At 42.0% G+C, this 17,313-nt stretch overlaps 2 protein-coding genes across 8 annotated transcripts in view; one reads left to right on the top strand and one right to left on the bottom strand.

Moving 5' to 3' along the window:
- Positions 1-4: 4 nt before the first annotated feature.
- Positions 5-17,313, top strand: part of ASB3 (ankyrin repeat and SOCS box containing 3) — a 30,995-nt gene continuing 13,686 nt past the window's right edge. For 3 of the 7 annotated variants that reach the window (XM_087773761.1, XM_087773763.1, XM_087773762.1), the window contains exon 1: positions 5-52. The gene's annotated coding sequence lies outside the window, so the exon portion shown is untranslated. Of the gene's footprint in view, positions 53-15,881; positions 15,930-17,174; positions 17,306-17,313 lie in introns of those variants that run through there. The other 4 variants (XM_087773758.1, XM_087773756.1, XM_087773760.1 and 1 more) reach the window with 4 other exon arrangements.
- CHAC2 (ChaC glutathione specific gamma-glutamylcyclotransferase 2) lies at positions 4,591-17,197 on the bottom strand. The gene is given in 4 exon segments (XM_087773765.1): positions 4,591-7,195; positions 7,198-7,531; positions 10,626-10,661; positions 16,934-17,197. Coding segments are annotated over 4 exon segments (558 nt in total). The 5' UTR covers positions 17,069-17,197; the 3' UTR covers positions 4,591-7,142.

Here is a 17,313-nt window from a genome sequence, read left to right as displayed (position 1 = left end):
CGCCCATCAACATCCGGGGCAGCCGCCGCGCGCCGGTGGCGGGAAGCGGCCGGTGAGTGCGGGAAGATGGCGGGGGGCGTGGGGAGTCGCCGTTTATGTGTGGAAACCCCCGCCCTGCCCCGCAAAGCGGGGTGCTGGGGGGGTGTTGTGGCCACGCCGGGCTCGTTACCGGCTGTGGTGGCGTCGGGGAGCGCTTATGGGGACCCCCCGCCGCCCCGCAGGTGCGGGGCGTTCGCGCTCCGCTGGCTGAGGAGAAGCCTCTCAGGGGGTCGTGTCGGCAGTCGCGCTCGTTCTGTCGCTGCTTTAAGACCGCCGCAGCGTAGGCTTTTCAGAAAATGAAGATCCCGACCCGTTTTAGTTCCTCTTTTCCGAATGTCGTCTGTCAGGCGGCGACGAGGACGGGCTCCTCGGTAGTTCGCGCTTCTGCCGCGGCTCCTCGGGACCCAAGGCCCTGGAAGCCACCCCAAAAGGGAGGCCCTGCCCCGAGGCAGCGCTCTGCGGGCGGGCCGCTGCTGTGTGGTACCGCAGCCGTGTGCTGGGGGCTGGGCTGTGCGGGCGGAGGGGACCGGCACCCTGCCTTCGTGCAGCGGCAGTGCTCATCCACTTCTGTGGCTGGGGGGGTTGTTTTCCTCTTTTTTTTGTTTTTTTCACAAGTTCTTACTGGTAGAGGAGTGCCAGCAAGATTTCTGTGCTATAGGATAAGTCTGGAAGACACGAAAAAGTAAGGAGCACCGTTTAATATTGCAGTAACTATAATGAAGCACTTACTTTCATCTCCAATTAAGACTGACCTGTAAGTTGAGACACAGCTGGAATGAAGTGGAGACTCTGGGGGAAGGAGAAAAGTGGGGCAATTTACTGCCTGCTTAGGAATTGGTGATGGGGTGACATAAGGGGCTAACAGTAATGTTTTGGCAACGTATAGCAATTCTTAATGACCCCTAATGAGCAGAGGGGGCACTGAAATGTTTAGTGAGAGAAGTATATGAAGGCAAAGGAAGCAGATGATACCAGGAAAAATCCCAGTGGCGGTGGGGAAAGATGACTCTGGATGATGCGTTGCGAATTCAGGTGGTTTGGTTTACGATGTTTTGTTTCAGGCCGTTCTTCATCACTGTTTTGCCAGTGGAGCGATGTGTGTGCGTGCTTTTGCTTTTACATTGGGTAAAACTGGCTGAGTCTGAACTGTTTAAGTAAATGGTTTGTAATCCCTTGGTTGACTTTTGCCCTGATCAGAGGAACAATTGCCAGCTGGGGACAATATAGGTGAGATAGCTTAAAACGTTACTGAATGGCTGCATCAGGTCTAGTCAATACTTTTGAGCTTTGCTGCCGTAATTTTCTTGTTTAAGGGTGTAAATTTTTTTTTCCCTGTTAAACTGGTGCTAAAGTAGATATAGCTGTACTGGGAGAAGAGTTCTTCCAGTTAAAGCACATGCACAATGAGAGGAAAGTGCCAGAATACCTGCAGAGACGAGACCTTGGTTGCAAAAGGCCAGAAAGATGCAGGTAAGACATTTGTGCGAGACAAAGGAGGGCAAGGATTAAAGCTGGAGGAGCAAGGAAATTAATGTGAGAATACTGAGGGAGTGTGAAGCTGGAATAATCAGGGCTGTACTGTAGTTGGTAATCAAAGTGAGGATAGTCCACGTCCAGCTTTTGCAGAAGGCTGTTGGAGAAGCCTCATTACTTGAAAAGCAGTCTCTTTCTAAATCTTGTGACAATTATATACTTGCATAGTAGAAAGTCAAGATACAGGGCCCTGCTGGGGGCTCGCTATCCTGATGTCTGTTTGCATCCCCTCTGCCAGTCAGTGGCTCGGCTGAACAGCGTGGAAAATCACCTCGTAACGACTTTTTTTTGTTACAGACATACAGAAATAGATCGGATGGGGGAGCTGTAGTAGTCAGGTTTTTTTCAATGTCCTCAGCTCCTTGGTTTGAGTAAAGCCTGTACACACATGCATACGAGAAGGAAGGGATGGGAAAGGATACAAATCAGAGTTAAACAAGACGAACTTCAGGAAATAATAATATAAAATAGTGACATGATACTGATGGGGGATGCTGCCATCATTTTTCTGACTGTGTTGCTTTAGCTCTTAAGGGTAGGTGGTGGTCAAAATGTTGGTTTTTTTTCTGCTTGTAAGGGGTAAGTTATCCGTGATATTTTGAGAAAACAAGCACTTTTTATTTTTCTTCTGCTTCTTAGCAAAGTTGCCTGAAACGTTCAGATTTGTCGAGCTTCTGTTAAGGCTGTATGTTTTCCTTTTTTTGTCAGTTGTTAAAGAACTGCAGTATGACATGATGTTATTCTTGTATTTGTGGTGAAAATTGTTTTACTGAATGTGGTAAAGTGATTTTAAGAATTACCAAACAATGCGTTCTTCTGCGCGACTAAACTGCACTTTAGTTATCTTTGTGAAGGTGTTTTTTTTTTATCTTTGTGAAGGTGTTTTTTTTTTATCTTTGTGAAGGTGTTTTTTTTTTTATCTTTGTGAAGGTGTTTTTTTTTTTATCTTTGTGAAGGTGTTTTTTTTTTATCTTTGTGAAGGTGTTTTTTTTTTTATCTTTGTGAAGGTGTTTTTTTTTTTATCTTTGTGAAGGTGTTTTTTTTTTTATCTTTGTGAAGGTGTTTTTTTTTTTTATCTTTGTGAAGGTGTTTTTTTTTTATCTTTGTGAAGGTTTTTTTTTTATCTTTGTGAAGGTTTTTTTTTATCTTTGTGAAGGTGTTTTTTTTTTATCTTTGTGAAGGTTTTTTTTTTTTTATCTTTGTGAAGGTTTTTTTTTTTTATCTTTGTGAAGTTTTTTTTTTTTTATCTTTGTGAAGGTTTTTTTTTTTTATCTTTGTGAAGTTTTTTTTTTATCTTTGTGAAGGATTTTCATCAAATTTTAGTTTCTAGAAAGCAGCCTAGTCTAGAAGGTCTGGTCTCTATGTACCCTTGTGAAAAAGGACATGTGAAAGCATGAAAGTGGGGATAAAGATGTAGTGATACAAAAGCAAGGAAATCATTAACAATTCTTCTTTTTGTGTAGCGAGGGCATGGGAGTTAGCTTTGTTTTGTTTCGAAATGCTCTGTGACCCTCCAGACTTCTGTAACTGGTTTATGCACAAAGCTGTTAAATGTAACTAATGGATAAAAGGAAATCGAGGTGTATGTGTAGAAAAAAAGAGCTCTAAGGGCTCTCTGTGTGAGGTATACCTGAATGGTCCAGCACAGTTTCCAATTTAGAACGGGTTAGGCCAGTCCTATCTGATCTTTGTTGTTTGCTCATCTATGGGAAATAGGGAGCAGATAAATGGTTGAAGAAGGAAAGACAGAAATCATTACTGGGGATGCTACAAAGAATCTGGTAATTACAGAATGTTTTCATTTCCTTTGTCTGTGAGTTTTCTTGCGTTAAGAAATGCAAATCTGTTTACAGAAGCTTTATGATTAAGTCAGATGACACATTAATTTTGAAAGTGGCAGTCAAAATAGGTGTGAAGTGTGCTTATTATAAAAAGCTAGACAAAATGAGGTAAAATGTTGCATATTCAGGTTATAGATTCATATATTCACAGAAGATGATTGCATATGTAATGACTTGCTATCAAATGGTTAATTGCTCATACTAAGGAATATCAGATAGTACATAAGCTACTTTTCAGTATCTGTTTTTTTATTTTAATTCACATTATAGCACAATCAAATTAAACTGTCTTATTGCAGTCTTTGCACAAACTTTACTTTTTTTTTTTCCCTGTAACTTAAATTAATATAGGACTTTTATTTGGGAGATTCCAAAATAATTTACAGATGTATCAGCTTATGTCCTGCTCAATGGTAATCCCTTTCAGCATCACAGGGAGGGTGTCTCTTGACCAACTGCTGGGCAAGTTCCTTTTCCTACAAATGGCCTTAGAAACTTTACTATGTAGTCACACCAGGGAAGGCCATCGCTGCATACTACTACGTACTGCTTCCTTCGTGCATGGAAGGACAGAGGTCCATGCTGAATATGCAACTTTTTACTTAATTTTGTCTAGCTTGTCAGACTGGAGTCTGCGGATCCCAGGGAGTAAAATCTGACAACATGGATAGGACTATTGTTTCCTCAAACACTGTTTGGAACCAGCTTCAGAGGTAGCTTCGTGTGTGTGGTGGTATAACGGAACCGTATCTAAAATCTCTATAATTTGTCACAAATTCAGATTTCGTTCTAACCAGCAGAAAAAAAAAAAATTAAGCATATACGGCATATAAAAAGTATGCTATTTTTTTTGTGATGAGTAACAGATCTGAAAGCATACTGGGCTTTTGTTAGTGACTGAAGCTGTAGGAAGAGTCGTGGCTCAAATCCCGTACGGCAAGAACAAATGTATATTTCCAGTGTTTTAATTAATTCCTCATCTCGACACAGTTTAAGACTGCATAATAGTAGCTAGCTCTTGTATATTGGTTTTCATCATTAGATCTAACAGCGTTTTATAACGAGATGCAATTAAGACACACATTGATGTCCATCCTAATATGGATACACTTTAAATAAACGTAACATTTCTGGGAATTTCTTTCTCCAACACCATTAGTAAATGTGGTGCGTTTTTATTGCACTGAAGTTGTATGCACAAACTGGAATGTATCATTACAGATATTATTGCAAGTTTTATGAATCTGGAAAGAAATGAACCAACGATGTCCTGAGTATAATTAAAGATACAAGATACAGAGCCATACATAATCACAATGCCCCAACACAGTGCTTAAATAATTAGAGTTTTAAAGAGGGAATCATCACGGATGTTTTTGGATCATTAGTGAGTGTAAGCATGCCCTGCCCTGTTTTAAGGGACACGGGTAAGTCTTTGGGGAGTGACGTGCCATTGTACATCTTTTAACTTTACTACAGCTTGCTTAAATCTGAAGTAAGCACAAGAAAGGAAGTGCTGTTGTTGGTTGGGTTTTTTGGAGGGTACTGTTCTTTTCAACACTTAAATATTCTTGAAATAAATCATACATAACACTTTTAGTAACAGTTAAGTATCCCGTAAGAGTTACTCCTTAAGTCACGGTGAATAAACGCATGCGTAATGGAGCATGTTCATGGAGGCTGATTTGGGTCACGGTTATCACTGTCCATCTTCGGTGTGGGAAGTCACTCAGCTCCAGCTTTGGGCATCTTGATGACTGTCACTGCGTACAGACGCCTGGAAGCTCAGATCATACTCCTCTCCCGCTGTGCAGCTGAATTAGTTGGGGTTGCTTTTCTGCTCAGTTATGTCAGTCTTAAACTGCACAGTGCAGTGGAGGAGAATCAAGACCTTTGGAGGACAGTCCATCAGTCTGCAAGTAACTCGTGTACTAATGGAAAAATGAGGCCTCAATACATACGATTATTTTGCTAATATGATCAGAGGATTTGCTTCGGCAGTTCAGAGCAGTCCATCAAGTGATAGCCCATCGTGTACTCTTAAAATAGTGGCATTGAACTATTAATAGTAAACCGTAGCTTCTAAAAACTGATAGACTTTTTTTTTTTTTTCCCCTCAATGAATCAATGCTTGAGAGATGCCAGAGGCACAGTAAAATTATAATCTGGTGTGTAAAAACCACAGCTTTCTTGGTTAAATACTTTAAGTGGTCTGATTATCTTGAATTAAGGTTTGAATTTTAATTTCCTATTTTCTGCTCATCTAGCTGCCTTTCTCAACTGTTTCCTATTAACATTCACTTGTGTTCTTGTTGGCTTTTGTAGGTGGCCAAGTAAAATAATAGCAGCTTGTTAGTTTGATAACCCTGATATTTTCAAGCCATTACAAATATAAACTAGGAAAATGTGAAGAAGACAAAGGGACAACCTGTATAGTGGAAACATATAAGTTTTGCAATTACTGATGCAAAATACAGGCTTCCAAGCTACTACGAAACACTTATGCATTCTCTGTATGAGAAAATGTGACGTCATGTGGTAGTTGAAATAGGACCTTTCCTATATTAACATACAAAAATATACTTTGTTAAAAGTTAACAAAAATAACTTAAATTTTTGAGAAGGAAGAAAAGTCCTTGTTGGGACGGGAACTCCATTTGCTTATGTTTTGCATAAAGTAAGCCTACTAGCCTAAACTGGTGGCTTTCCAGCCCTCTTTGTGTGGATGTCCACACAACACGTAAGGTTACTGAGAAGAGAGTTCCTTTCTTAATTATCTTTTGTCAGCAAATCCCTGAAACAGTGGTTGAAAATTACTGGCTTAAAATCTATCCTCGGAGATTGGCGATTTTTTAATTTTTTTTTAAGAGATAGGGTTACAACAGCATCTAAAGGCAAATAACAAAGATGAGAGTTTCTGAACATTCTTGCTGCATTGTGACTTCAAGTCATACTCTTCGTTAGTTTTAACATTTTGGCTCTATTCTTTATATTAATCTTAAAAAATAAAATGAGGCACTGATACATTATGGCTTGCTTGTGTCAGAGTACCCTGTGCTTTGGTTTTCAGGGGCTTGACATAAGGAGCCAAGGGAAAGAATCATTTCCTTGGCAATGAAATGGTTTCTCCTCGGCGTTTAAGGACAAACTGATCTATAAAGGGTAAGACGACTCATTCACTGGAATCACTTAATTTCAGTGAAGTTGAACGTTGATGATTTAAACGTTCTACTATGCATTTCCTATGCAATTTACAACTACTACTTAACGTTTATCTCTCTTCAGCTGCACTGAGCTCTGTGCCTGTGGTCTTGAATCGGAAAGAACTACTACTTAAATCAATGGGAGTTGTATCTGAATGCAGCTTTTGATCTTAAAAATATTCTGAAGATTTATTTTAAACCTGAAATAATAATAATAATAAAAAAAAATCTTCAAACAAAGAGAAGCTTAAGTGGTTCTCTTGAGATATTCATAAAGATGTCATCTTTGGATAAAAACCCAATATACCAAATTGAAACCTAAAACAGTTCCCCTGCTCCCCTTTCTATAGACTCCTGAAAGAATGATTTTTGTAGCAGTATGTTTTAATGACCAACTACTATTTTGAATGCAATATTAAAATAAATAAGATAGCGTAGTACAGAGAAACATGCCTCCAAGTCATATGCCCATTGTGCAACAAAACCATTCCTCTGAAGATGAAGCAAGGTCATTAAAATTAATTAGTTATTTTTCAGACAGTTCAGGTTTTGACGCTTTTCCAAGAGTTCCTTTACTAATTTCTCTAAGGAGAAGAGATGCTCGTCTGCATCTTCTGGTACGAGATTTCTGATGGAATCAGCGAGTTCAAACAGGTATTCTGTGTTTCTTCCGCTAGGACCAACTGCGTTAAAAATCTGTTCAGCAATTTCTTCTAGAGGTGCTGGACCAAGGTAGTTCGGGTTGTCGGAAGTTCCAATGTATAACAATACATCAAACGGTTCTGCTGACGAGTCTTTTGGGTAGAAAATGACCGTTGTAGTCCTGTAGCCTCCTTTCTCTCTGAAGTCCAGGTACGCCTTTACTTCACATTCTTGTCCAGCTGGCAATCTGTAAGCAACACCCCATACGCACCCCTGTTGAAGGACGTAAGAAAAGAAAATCCAAGCAGTGTTCATAAAGATACTCACAAATTTAGGCAAAACTCTCTTAAAAAAAATTCCTTCCATTTCCAGTTTTTTTATAGCTATTTCTCACACTGTTTGTAGAAGGAGTCCCAAATGAAAAGGGTTGTTTTCTTCAGGAAATCTTCAGTTAAAAATGGTAATTTTGCAGATTGATCATCCACTTTCTTGCTAATGCCGAGGCCTTTCTTACAAAACAGTTTCTTGTTGCAATTAAGTTTGAAATAGTAAATAGCCTTGGCATGGGTGACTAAGGACCTGGCAGAAAGGATACAAAGTATCTTCCTGACCTCACAAAATTTGTATCTGAAAATTAAAGTTTTAAATAGTGCCGAATTCAAAGTAATTTTGATCCGGTCCTTCCTCTGTTTAGCTGCAGTTTCATTTCTAAGGACCTGGGTGTCACATCTGTTACATGTACTTGGAGGGATGAGCGTAGTGACGTTACCGCGCTGAAACTGAATCAGAGAAGAAAAATTATCCACTAAGGGCTACATATTGTTTCTTATGAGTGCTGTTTTAAAATAAATGGTAGTCTGTTTTGCCTGCTGGCAACATCAAATGTCAGTTCTTCCTGCAGCTAAGTGGGTGTATCTATCAGTGCTACAGTAATGATGACAAAACAATTAACGTTTTGGGTTTTTTCCCCCCCTAAAACTGGATCTTAGTATTTAGACATGGTATCAGACGATGCTGGGGTGGTGGTGGTAATTCATGAGCGTTGAATTTTGCAGTCAGACTATATGCTGGTCAAAGGCATTTTATTAAAAAAATCAGGAGTCGTTTTCTATTGCATCCTTTGTAGATGGTGAGAGCATTTGATGTGCTATGGCCAGGAACAGCACTAACGAGTACAAAAATGGGTTCCTTGCTTTCCCTCAGCCATCCGGGATGCGGGTTCACTCCAGCTGTCTGCAGGAAATGTGTTGGTTTGAAAAACAGCCTCTTCTGTGCACGTTACTTTTTTGAGTTAAATCTGCCATTCAGACCTACTTTGGTGTTGATAGAAAAATATATATGGGTGTGGCAGAAATAGGGATTTAAAGCAGATATGTTAAGTGTAACTGCTAGTTAATTCATTTACTTTTCAGTATAGAGGTTGATGGAAAATTATAATCCAGAAATCTGACAGAGAGTATGATGTTCTCTTAACTGGCAAGGAAATTCAGATAGAGCAAGTTAAAATCACTCTCTAAACTAGATGTTTCCAAGCTGCACTATGTGTATCGCTAGCGAAAAAGGACACGCAGGCTAGTACAGAGCTGAGAGCTGGCATTGCCAGTAGAAGTCCCGCTGCTGCTGTCACCACAGCGTTTGGTGTCTGCGTGCAAGGGAATAATTGCTGTAGTCTGCTAAGGTATCTTCAAAATACCGTTACCTTTTTAAACTGCAGCATGAGTAACTGAAGTGAAAGCAAATGACTTGTCACACCATTAGACGTTGATGTGTAAAGTGCGATTATCTGGCCACACCAGATTCTGGAGAAAAGGGAAAAAACCCCAACCAAACAAAACTGGTTTGCTAAGGGGAAAAAAGCTTCTATAGAAACGTGTAAGTTTGCTTAACAATACAAAGTGAGTGACAACAAACATAAGCATTCTTTGTCTATGTAGGCGTCTGTGTAACATAATGGTACCCAGCAGTACAGTAATGTGAAAAACCCTTACTAGAAAGGTACAGAAAATCACAATGAGAGACAGTGCATTGCGTTTTGCTGGGTCTGCTAACTGCAAAAAAATAGTTTAAGTTTTTGATTACTGCTAACCTTACCTCTCTTTGTGGCTGCTCTCAGGGAAACAGATTGGTAAGACAGCAATATCATAATCGCATAGATTAGCAACTGTAAATAAAAACTAACTACTACCAAAATACCCATCCTCCGTGTCTTACGGCCTTGTGTTGCACGGCCTTGCTCTCCCTCTGCTTCCATGCCATCCTTTCTTCCTTCCCGCCCCTCTGGAGGCATTAGCGCCTGCAGGGATTCCCTCTCCTGGAGCGGTGTGAAGCTGGAGGGACGGGACCACCGCAGCCATCCCCAGCAAGGTGCCAGAATGGAGCACGCTGCTGGCTGTGGGGGCCCAGGGGAGCAGCAGGGAGTGGGAAAGCGATCGCATCCAAGGTGTATCCTGCAATCACCGCCCCAGGCTTCCCCAGCCTAGTTCAGTCCTTTGGTCCTAGCTGGTCAGCAGTCCAACCGAGAGCTCTCTGGTGGCCAAGATCCCTAAAAAAATTTGCCGGTAGTTGTAAGATAGCTTCTTTACTATCAAACAGGATTGCCCATGGGTAAAATGTAAGTCTAAGTACTTTTATAAGCAGAAAAGTTGATTTTCCTGCAGCTTACATGACTGTAAGCCCAGGCCTTGTTTCGTCTCCCTTCCCTCCCCAGCCCAGGCGCTCCCCTTGCAAACGCGGCCATTGCGCTGAGTGAGACTTGGGGAAAAGGGCGAAAGATAAGCAAGAATGGTAGACTCGGGCCAATGGCCGTTTTCTCTAAACAGGAGCTAATTTCACAATATTGCATAGAAACCAAAAGCACAGTTGTGGCATTTAGTTCCTTAAGCATTTTATCTGTGTAGCAAAAAATAAAGCAGGAGTATCTCCTTTTTCATCACTGCAATGTAATCTTGGTTTGTTTTGGTTTCTGTTTTGGGAGGGCAAGATTGCAGTTCTGACTCAACATTGGGGGTCTGCTATTGGCATATTATCAGCACTATACATATGCTGTAAGTAAAATTCTGCATCTTACAACTGGATAGCTGAAGTGACTATTCCAGATAATACTTTAAAATATACCTTTGGTCATAACAGACCCAAACTACTTCCAGTTTCTTAGTTTAGATTGATTGATTTATTTGAAACAATCACGAGTCACTGGTGTAAGAACTCCAAGAAACTTTGAGAGAACTTTTCATTGCACTAAAGATAACTCAATTATTTGCTTGTAGAGAAGCAAAAATTAATAGAGACTTACTACGCAGGCTGGGAATGCAACAGGACATTCTGTACACATTCTGTACACTACAGAGACAGAAGAGGAGTACTATACCTCAGGATCTTCAACCAGGGTCACAACTCTTCCAGGCTAAAATGTAAAAAAAAAAAATCATAGTTCAGTTAAAGGCTTTTACCCTAAATCATGAGCAAAACCAAACCAAACCAAGAAAAAAGCAATGAAAAGTAATGAAGGGGTCAGAGAACTAAGCCAGGACAATCTCAAAAAGGTCTATTTCTTTGAGATCCAGTATAAATACTTTCTGAGAATAGCTTTTGATCTGTATTAGATAACGTTTTGTTTATCACAGTTTAAATACTGAGCGGAAAGTGTCTGCAACATAGAAGTTGAATTAAAAGCAGTCACAAACAGGGAGGTTTTGAATGTCCTTGCTTTCTATGTGCTGTCCAGACTCAATTCTATTTATGTTTAAAACGGTGACAACAATTCATTAATGTAAAACCTTCCTCAGTCATGTTGCTTCTCCACAGTACTGTGTGATTTTTTATTTTTTTTTTTTTTTTTTAGTTTCCAGAGCGACAGTGAGGTGAACCTTGTCACTTGTATTCAAAAACTTGATACGCAGGCATGGATAAATAACGTAACAAGATATTACCACTTCTGGCTTGGTTTGCGCTAACTGGATTTTAGAAAATGTTAATTACAGACTATGACACATGGCAACTCCTAGGTTTAAAAGCTCCTAGCTAATTAGATGTTTTTGAAAACATATAGCAAAGAAATCTGCTAGTAATTTTTAGTAAGCACCACGTTAGTACCATGTTATTCAAAACCGAAAAAAAGAAACTTATTGTGCAAAAGATTACTTTCCCCCTTCTTTTCCCCCTCCCAGCTCATTCTCCCTTGCTGGGCAGACGGAGGACACCTTGGTAATGGCTTATTTTTCCAATGAGTTACTTCTTGCAGGAAGAGTAAGAAGCCAGTTTTGTAAATACAGAAAAGAAAATTGTTGGAATTTGTTGTATAACCTGGAGAATAAAATTTTAAAACATAAAACCCTATGGAGAACTACATTTGTACTTTAAAATTAAGTGTCTTTGATGAGAGGTAAGGGAAAGCAGAGGTACTAGCATTCCTTCAGTTTTAGTGTAGGATAGAAATTCATTCTCTTGGGCGGTACAAAGATAATCTGAGCTTGATGTACTTAGCCTTAGCTAACTTTCAGTCTTGGGCTACTACATTTCAGTGTTTTTGTGACTCATCACTAATAGTTTCATCGACGTGCCCATGCTTTTCTGTTTGGTAAGTCCGTACTTGTGCTTGTCCCTCTCACGCGGTAACAGCGTAGGGCTTTCTCCTACGCCGAGTCATTGGCAAGCCACGCGTTCCTTTGGTAACAAGCCAAATACGAATCTAGTTTTTGCGCAGCACCGTATAGATACCATCAACTGCAGATATTATTTATTCAGTGCCAGATCTTTTATAATCTTAAGGGCTGTTTGTTTATAAGCTCTGAGGTGTGCGGTATTTTTCATTTTTATGCCAGTTCTCTCCCAGCATCAGCCATCTATTCCTGATCTGATTGATAAAATAAGGCAACAAAACTAAATTAATACTAAATGATTACTATTTGAGTGCTTAGAGGAAACAGGTCTGTTACCACGATTAATCAAGACAACTTAGGTGTTCCTTTTGGGCAGTTTTTTCCATAGCCACTGATACTTCCCTGACTTGCGTACTCATTACTGGTCACTAAGATTTTGTAAATTATGGATTAAAGAGACATCCTGTGGTGGGAAACAATTTTCTCTTTATTACCAGGAATGCCTGTGTCTAAAGCCTAAATATTAAATGAAAGTGAAGCACTGAAGAGTTGTTAATCTTCAGATTGGTTGTGTGATGAAAGAGCGATCTGTCTAGGGAAGGGCAGGATATCTATTGTATTGGTTTGCAGAGTCCTTGTCTAAAACAAACACCATCAAGAAACCATCGGTATTACCTCTGCTGGCTACGTAAAGCAAATAACACATCTATAAACGACCGGCTATATAATATAAACCAAAACCATTTTTGTCGTGCCCAAGTACTGGCAAGGGCAAACCCGAATGATCTCCTAATCAGATGTCTTTGAGGGATTTGTGTCAGCTCTGTGCGGGCTACTGCCAGGCTGACAAAGGCAGCCTTCCGCTGGGTCCCGCTGGATGGCGCAGCAGCGTGCAGGACTTTTCTAAGGCATCTGTAGTGCTAAGGGCCATCACCCCTCCGAATCGGAAGGGAAGCCATTGCGGAAAATTAAATACATGTTGCTTCAGCTCTTAGCGTTGTATTTCACTTCAGGCCCTCAACTGTACTGTACGCTAGAGCTCCCAAACGTACTCCTGCCTTAGACTGCACGTGATGGGAGATTCTTCTAGGTTTGACCATCCTGGGCTCAGTAAAAAGAGGAAAATGGCATTAGCATGGTGCGGAGCATGGGCCAGAGTCTGTGACGTTCCCCTGGCATGGGGGCTTTGTCTGTCTGCGTGGAGATAAGCTCCTCGGGACAGTCCGGAGGTCTAGCTGATGGGCGCTGTGAAATAGTGGGGTATTCACTATTAGGAATGTGGAAAATAAGGTCTTCCACTGTTAGATTGTTTCTAGTGGTACTATAAACCACTCAGCTACTGAAATTACTAAATATTTACTGATAGAGGAATCAATCAATTTTTGCATCTGGATATGAAATTAAGATGGACTAAAAGGAAATAGGAAATAATTTTAGCTTGATTACTTCTTAAATTTTTTCAGAATGGGAGGTGTAAGTTTGCTAATAAGTCGGAATGTAATAATTTAAAATGGTTTCCTTCAAAGCACAAGTTTATTTAAACAAAGCATAGCCTTTTTGACTTCTGTGGCTCACTATGGCATACCAGGAGCCTATCTATCCATCCTCTCCCTGGAGTCCCCTCGCTGGCAGCCATCCAACGGGAAGAAACCTCCGGGGTGAATCAGGGGATCACGAATGTGGGAAGGCACGCCTGGAGATCCTCTAGTCCAACCTCCTTTTTTCTCCATTTCACCTTTAACAAACTAAAAGCCCTCCATTACCTTAAAATGATTTAACTTGAAGCTGACCCAGTAAATTCTACGCATGCAGAAACTCGGTTTTCTGTTCGGACACTGTTTGGACAGTGGCAGCAGACAGCTGCAGCTAGATTAATCGTGTCATCAAGTTTCCCTGCATTGTTTTGGTTTTGTGTTTGTTTTTTTTTTTTTTTCCCCTAAGCACATTGGAGGGCTAGGAACAAGTCTCTGGCAGAGCCAGAACTGAGATCCCCCAAATGTCGGTGTGCCATGCAGTCAGGTGAGCGCCAGTGCCAGATGCAGGTGAGCGGCTAAAGCAAGCGGTCTGAAGCTGGGAGGGAGGAGGATCCTAAGGAGAGGAACGCAAACTTCACTGTTCTGGCAGCAGCAGAGTTTGGTTCAAACCAAAAAATAATGGCTTTGGTTCAAACCAAAAATAATGGCTTCAACCCTTGAATGCGTTTACGCTTCCGTGCAAAACCAAACCCCGGACTTTAATGTTTGAGCAGGTTTATGTGAATCATGCAGGTTTGCATTCCTGATGCCATTTTTTCTGAAGCTTGCACTAAGAAATTTGAATTTGCCATTTATGAAAACATTTTTGTTACTTATTCAGGTCTTTCTAAGCCTTTTTGCAGGGAACACTGTTATTGCCTGGTAAAATTCAAGCTGCCTTAATGTACTATTTGGAATAATCCTCTGAAAATCTCATTTTAAAATACAGCTGAAGTATAAGGTGCTGTATATTTTCTTTTCAAGAAATGGTTATTCCTTTTTTTGCATTCTTAATCTGTTCTAACAAACCTTTTTCCGATTTAACATCCTGTAAAGTATAAAATATGGCCCCGTGATTAAACAGCACTTTATAACTAGTTAACTGTCTTATTGCAGTATGAGTTGAGCAGTTCAAAGTACGATGACAAGGTCAACCGAGTTTTGTACTAAAAGCTTCCAGCCACTGTACGTAAAAGTGCTCCGTATGTTTTTGCTGCGCTGACCGTGGAATGTTGGAGCGACGAGGGTTTTCAGGAGAGGTGTTTTTAACTTGTTGGCTACTGTTTTATTGCTGTTCTTCAAAATGTGTTCGTACTGAAGGACCAGTTTCACTTGTAGCTCACCCACAAGAGATGTAATTCCTCTCTGATGTCAGGGATCGTAAAGGTTTTATAGCAGAGCGCGTTTGGCCTGGTAAAATGGGAGGTCCCAGCCGTGTGTTTTCTCAGCATACGCTGAGGAAGCCTTTTTGCCTTGCAAGTAGGAGTAACAGCTCATGGACTGCAGGAACACAAAACAGCATTAACTTGTTGATGCTGAGATAAAATGTATTTTGTTAATGCCAAGTGTTTTATATACAACGTAAAATAAAATGCATTAACTAGTTTACATAAATAATGACCTGTGCCCTCAGTCTGTCCAAATAAGCATCTAAATAGAAATAGAGCAACGCGTGGGCGGTTTTTTGTTGTTGTTGTTTGAAGGCTCTGTATGCCTGGAGATGATGGTTCTGGGTATGATCTTGACTGGGGCAGAAATACAAACGTCTCAGCTTCTTGGAACCAAGTATATGCTAGTGGGTAGTAACCTGGCGGGGCCATTTTGCAAGATTTGCAAAATCTGCGCAGTCGCTCTGAGTATCCCCCTGAATTTCAGCTAGCCCAGCAGAAGATAATGCAACGAGGCCACCAAGGATACTTGCAAAAAGGAAGGAAAAACTGGCTGGTGCAGGTGCTGAAGCCCCAAGAGTAAGACTTTCCCTCTTGACTAATCTTTTTTTTTTATTTTTTTTATTTTTTTTTTTTAAAGCCTGGTTCCCTAAGTAGGGGAGGCTGATGGGATCACACTCTTTTATGCCCCACCCTAACAACTTTTGCACGTGCTTTTCAATTTACCCAAATTCAAGAGAAGGACAGAACTTTCCCAATGCTCATACAAACATAATCTTCGGAAAGGGCTGACTGGTGGATGAGAAATTAGCGTTCAGCAGAGCTAACGGAGCCAGCCGCGGGGCATGCTGCACCTCTCCAGCCCAGTGAGGCCGTGGCTGAGAGCGGGGCAGGCTTGGAGACGGGAACCGTGTGTACGTAAGCCGGCTGACAAAGCGAGGCTTTTCACTCGATCTTAAAAGCAACATGGCAAAGCGTTTTGGGGCTCGAGTTCAGAACCAGGACAGCTGCATTTGCACAGCACTGCTCCAACCTGGAAAACATGCCTGCCGAGCCCGAGTCCGCTTGCACAGAATTTGTTTCTTTGCAATTTTCTTTTCTTTTTTTTTTTAAATTCCAGCTGCCCAACTTGTGCTAGTACCTGGAGCATGGGGATTTGCCTTGCAGAAAGGTAAATTTGAGGGGGGGCGTTGTATTATCTTTAAGTACCGTGCAAGTTATTTTATGGTGTTGGAGGTTCTAACTAGTGCAATTTAGAACTAGGTGAAAATTTCTTCCATGCTACGTGTAGCACGCTGCGTTTTATTTTTAAAAAGAATCCTTATGCCTTTTCCGGAGGAGCTCTTTTAAAGCCATAATCGTTTTGGAGTGGAGTTTCCAGGTTAGACGACTGCTTTAGGGAGCACCAGGAAAACGTACTTTGATGGTACAAAACCAGCACTCGGAGTAGGTAAATTGTGAGAGCGCTGTATGCAAGCATCAGTTTCTATACATTTATGATGAGTTTGCGTTTCTGATGACTAAATCGTGCGCAGCACCTGCAGCCGCAAATAACAGCCCTGCCACATCAAAGTCATTTCTCTACCTTGCCGGGGTGCTTCTGTAACCTATTGTTTCTTTAACATTGGTGGAGTTATTTATAACTAAATAAGGGCGCTAGCCCTCCTATGGGGAGGGTGGTACAGGCTCTAAAGCAGAGCAAGACTCATTACTCTCACTCCCGCGGCTTAAAAATACATATGTTCGCGTGAAATTGGGAATGCTCGCTTCTGGAAGTTTAGTTTCTTTTTCTGGGTGGCCTCCCCCCCCCCCCCCCCCCCCCTTTTCCAAACAGTAAATATTTCCTCCTCCGTGAGCTTTCATTTGAAAGTAAAAAAGCTGAAAACAGCAAGGTAGTTATTCAAATCAGTGCTTCTGGCCTTTACTTATTAACCAGCCTTTCTCCTCAAAGCCTGACACCCACGCTGAGGTATCTTCCCTCAGTTAGTTAGATTAATGTCTATAATAACTAACCTTTGAGGTCTTAGGTCCTCAAAAAGACTCCCCGCTCCGCTTCGGCGGCGGGGACGGAGGTCGGCGCGGCGGGAGGAGAGGCCCGCCCGCCCCGCCGCCGCGCTGAGGGGCCCGCCCGCCTCCTCCGCCGGGCCCGGGGAGGGCCGCCCCGTCCCGCCTCACCTTGCCCGGCACGCCGCGGTGGTCGGTGCTGCCCTGCCAGAAGCGGCGGCTGTAGCCCAGGATGCGCCCCACCATCTTCTCCTCGTAGGGGAAATCCACCTTCCAGATGAGGGAGCCGTAGCCGAACACCCACATGGCCGACCGACCGCCGGGCGGGCCTGCGCACTGCCGCGGGGCGGGAAAGGCCGGCTTCCCCCGCCAGCCGGCGCGGGTCCTGCCCCTCGGGTGCCCCGGGGCTGGCCGGAGGGGCGTCCCGCCGGAGCCACGGCCCTGCTCTGGCTGAGGGGGGCCTGCCAGGTGTCGGTGTCAGCCCGTCCTGTGCGCAGGGGTTCGCCCTCGGAGTTAGGTCACTTGGCCCCTCGCCTCCCCTCGGTAGCTGA

Source organism: Nipponia nippon, unplaced genomic scaffold (assembly GCF_047370975.1).
Source record: "Nipponia nippon isolate SJK-2023a ecotype South Korea unplaced genomic scaffold, ASM4737097v1 scaffold_4, whole genome shotgun sequence".
Classification (NCBI taxonomy): Eukaryota; Metazoa; Chordata; class Aves; order Pelecaniformes; family Threskiornithidae; genus Nipponia; species Nipponia nippon.
This window is presented reverse-complemented; position numbering and strand designations above follow the sequence as displayed.